Source organism: Asparagus officinalis, chromosome 3, assembly GCF_001876935.1.
Source record: "Asparagus officinalis chromosome 3, Aspof.V1, whole genome shotgun sequence".
In the NCBI taxonomy this organism is placed as follows: domain Eukaryota; kingdom Viridiplantae; phylum Streptophyta; class Magnoliopsida; order Asparagales; family Asparagaceae; genus Asparagus; species Asparagus officinalis.
The window spans coordinates 71,678,812-71,683,342 of NC_033796.1; the positions used below are offsets into that span (position 1 = coordinate 71,678,812).

General features: G+C 37.9%; 1 protein-coding gene across 1 annotated transcript; it reads left to right on the plus strand.

Moving 5' to 3' along the window:
• On the plus strand, positions 210 to 602 carry LOC109835273. The gene has a single exon (XM_020403255.1). The coding sequence runs from the start codon at positions 210 to 212 to the stop codon at positions 600 to 602; it is 393 nt and encodes a 130-aa protein (XP_020258844.1).

Below are 4,531 nucleotides of genomic sequence, written 5' to 3' on the forward strand. Positions count from 1 at the left end.
GAATGCCTTATAGACCCCCGATTTGTTGGGCAGAATCGAAGGATAGCTTGTTACTTGGGCCGGAGCTCGTGAGATAGAATACAAAGAAGTTAGCAATAATTCGAGAGAATATTCTTGTAGCATAGAGTCGGTAGAAGAGCTACACGGACCAGAGGTTATGACCACTAGAGTTCTAGGTTGGGGACCATGTTTTATTGAAAGTATCGCCGATGAAGGGAGTTCAGGGATTTGGTAGATGGGGAAAGCTTGCCACGAGATATATTGGTTCATTCTGGATTGTGGAACGTATTAGAGCCATTTCTTATCGACTAGATCTTCTAGTATCGATGTCGAGCATACATGATGTTTTTTATGTTTTGATTCTCAAGAAGCATTTACGTGATGAGGAGCAACAACGAGTGTTGGACACACTGGAGGTTGAGATTCATGATGATTTGACCACTATTGAGGCTCCAGTTCGCATTCTTGCTAGAGAGGAAAAGAGACTTAGAAATAAGGTGATTCCTTTAGTGAAAGTGCAATGGAACTGGAAAGGAGCTGAGGAGGCTTCTTGGGAGCTCGAAGAGGATATGCGTCACGACTACCCGCACATGTTTGAATAGGTAAAATGTTAGTTATGAATTGCATATGTTATTTGTATAGTCGTATTTATATTTAACGCTGGAATGGGGGTATTAACACTTAGCTCCTAATCATTCAGAACACATGGTATATACAGGGGTGATTCCTTGTTTGGATTTTTTGCCCGACGTACTAGTTCCGCTTAGTTAGAGGTTAAGTGGGAATACTTGCATTCCAGAGTGTTAGATGTAAATACCGCTTGTGTTTCATATCTAGAGATTGATGGCACGAGATGTGTATGTGAGGGTTTCTTTGTCTTGTCCACTCAATGTGCTTTTCTTGTATTATTAATCTCTAAGACACGATTGTAGAATTTCAGGGATAAAATTCTTTTAGGGGGGGGTGTGAATGTGAAACCTATAATTTTTGATATATAGTAAATAATAATAATAAATGAGTAATATTATGATAAATATCATTCATTAATGGTTGAGTATGTTAGAAATCATTTTGAGATCGATTCAATGTATTTTTGTGAGCCAACGATGTAAATATACACAAAACCATGCATAGACACAAAACCTATAAGTCAATTTGCGTTATGGTCGGTTCACCGGCCTAGGCCTATCGGTCGACCGATGGCACCCGATCGATTGACATGCCTAGCGGTCAGTCGACCGACGGGCTTCTAGAGCTCCAGTAGGTTTCATTTTTGGGTTGGTTTTGTTTGGCTTTGAGCCCAGTTGTATACCTAAGTATATATACTTGTTTTAAACCTCTTTTAATCATCTTTCACGTGATATATCAATAGCCACCTTCCCTCTCAAACCCTAACCCTAGATTGTGAGTTTCTGGGAGTTTTCTTGAGGCATTTGTCGAGAAGATGATAGGATTCATGACCTTGGTGAGGAGGATCTTGCACGCACGTGTGTTTGGGAGTTTCAACATAGCGTTTGAGGCAAAATCATCTTCCTCTAAACCTTTCCCTATAGTAACGCATGGTTTAATGTGTTTAATTGATTAATCTACTGCTTAAAGTTTAATTGGATGTCATAAAACCTAGTTTGTGATGTTAAATCTAAAACTAATGAAAAGATATGTAAATTTAATCTCTATTTAATAAGAATAGTTAACCATGATCAGTAGGATTGTATTAAATTTGTAAATTAATGTTTTATATGGTTTAAAAACCCTAGTTTAATTTTTCAAATGAATTTTTGCTAATTAAGATGTTTAAACCCTAAGTTTATGATACATAGGTGATGAGATCTTATTTAAACAAATCTATATTTGTGGAATAATTAGAATTGATCTTTGTTTATTAATCATGTTGGGGAAATATGTATTTTATTCGAAAATTTTGGTTAATTAGGATGTTAAACCCTAATTAGTTTAATTCAAGAGTTTTAATCACGTTAAGTTAACCTTTGTTAAGTAATTACGAAAGTTTAAACCATGTTTTGCTTTGCATGCTAACAAAATTTTGTTTTGGAGACAAGTTACAAAACACAAAAACCTGAGAAAACCCGAGATAGTGTAATAGGTCGACCGATCCTAAGAGATCAGTCGACCGATTGCGTCGCCAGGGCATTTTGTGTATGTTTGCTGTCGGTCGACTGATGCTTTAGAGCGGTTGACCGACACCTTGTTTTGTTTGCAATAATTTTTCTTGCACGTTTAATTATGAACATGGGATTCGAGCCATACGACAATACACGTGTTCAACCATGGGTACACGGATATCCTGAAGAGGATTATTGCAATAATTGTTTCGATCATGTTTGAGTGAACAATTAATTATAATATATATGCTTGTATGGATATCGTTGATGAGCATAACTTAGTACTACTTGGGATAGTTCGTTGATATTCCGTTAGTATAGGCCATTGAGTCATGATTTTAGGATACCTGATTTGGTAGTCCGTCCCACACGGGGATGCGATAAGGCTATAGAATCGTACTTCTAGGATACCGGATGTGGTAGTCCGTCCCGCATGGTGATGCAATGAGACTAATGAGCCGTGTACATATTTAGGTTGCATGATTAGGTAGTCTATTCAGTATGATAATGCAATGAGTTATAAAGCCTTACGAGATATTTTATTGTGATATATCCGATAGCTTGAGTCTTTGGCAGAAGTCATTTATGAATATGATTCATCGTTGAGTTATATTGTGACCGAATTACTTCGCGTTTGGGAGTTACAAGAGATTTAGTTCTTGTATCCACATCATCTACCCTAGGGTAGCGCGAGTTATATGGTTGATATTTATGATATTGTAGCAACTTTACTATTCTATATTGTTTTCCTTTATCTTTTATTCTTAGTTTGAAATTGATATTTAGCGATTCACAATTTTAGACATATGATATATACATGAGGGTTTCCTTGTTTGGATTATTTTACTCGACGTACTATGTCTCTTGTTATGGAATTCTAAATATTAATCTCATTTGGATACATGGTAAATAATTTAGGTAGATTATGCATAATAGATAGAGCCTCCATCACATTTAGTAGCCCTTCCCCTGGGGGCGCATGGAGATGATCTTGCTAAAGCACTCTGATGCTATTGTTATTTTCCTTTTTGTTTTCCCTTCTTTCAAGGCAGGAGATCAGTGTTCCGAGAGTCGTAGGTTAACGGATTTATAGCATAGTCACCGTCACTTATTTGTAATAGTTGATGCTCTACTGTAGTTTAATGTTTACTTTCAGACATTTAGAGTTTTGTTTTATTTTGTAAAGGCTGTGTGCCTTAGTACTATTTTTAGTTGTGATACTAGTCCCCGTACGAGCACCTTTAATCGCGGAATTATTAAAGGTGGGTTGAGAAGAAAATAATAAGAACACAAGAACAATTCTGTGATGGCGAAGGAAAATACATTATGAGAATAAAATAGTTTACAATCTGTCATAATCTCACTAGAATTAAAGAATAATCTCTCTCAATTCTCAAATACAATTTAATCTCTCTTGATTACTTTCTCCCTTTTTTTAAAACCCTAAAACAATCCCTTATATAGGTGTAACAATATGGATGGCAAAATGGTAAATAACCAAGCCTAAACTCTACAGAAATTTGTGCAAATAGAAATCCAAACGAACCAGGAAACCATTGATGAGTCGACTCATAAATATGCATGAGTCGACTTATGCCAAGTGAGTCGACTCATGATGAGGTAAGTCGACTCGTCAGAAACTTTTAACAAAACGGCTGGGTTTCGTGAGTTGACTCATGACAGGCATGAGTCGACTCAACCTGATGAGTCAACTCATGTACATATATGAGTCGACTTACGGGCTAAAAACTGGATGCTTCGAATCTTCGATTCGCCGTCTCATTTCACGCTTCAACCTGCGTTCCACTATATTGTTTCACCCCTCTATTCTTAAGTTATCATGAGAATTATCCATCCTCAAGCTCCCATAAGGATCTCGAAGTTCCAAAGAGAAGATACACCTGTATCATGGCTCCCCCCTTTAGGAACTTGAAGTCTCATTCAAGTTAGAACTTCAGCAGAGGAAATTCGCGAGCTCCTCCTTCCCTATTGAACCACTTAGCCTTGCTAGGAACCTGACCTTGACGTCCAATGAGAAACGACTCCTTCATCCCCCGCCTCGTCATGGTCGTCTTCCGCTCCAAAATGCAATCTTCCTTCAGCGGCTCCTTGCTATCAAACCACAAGTCTTCAACATGCGGCAAGATCACCTTGTTGTCACCTTTATCATCCAGCAATGGAGGCTCGAACAACTTCCAATACTCGGCATTGATCACCGAATACATGCCTAAGTAAGGTGGCAAATCCAGCCTGAAGGTGTTGTCACCAATCTGATCGAGAATCCGAAATGGACCATAACGTATAGGTTTCAACTTCTTTCCTTCTCCCTTTAGCCTCTCCTTACTTAATTTCAGCCATACCATGTCGCCTATGCCAAAGTTACAAGGAACCCGATGCTGATCATACTT

Coding starts and splice junctions, on each gene's coding strand:
- LOC109835273 (XM_020403255.1), top strand. CDS start 210: ATGAAGGGAGTTCAGGGATTTGGTAGATGGGGAAAGCTTGCCACGAGA.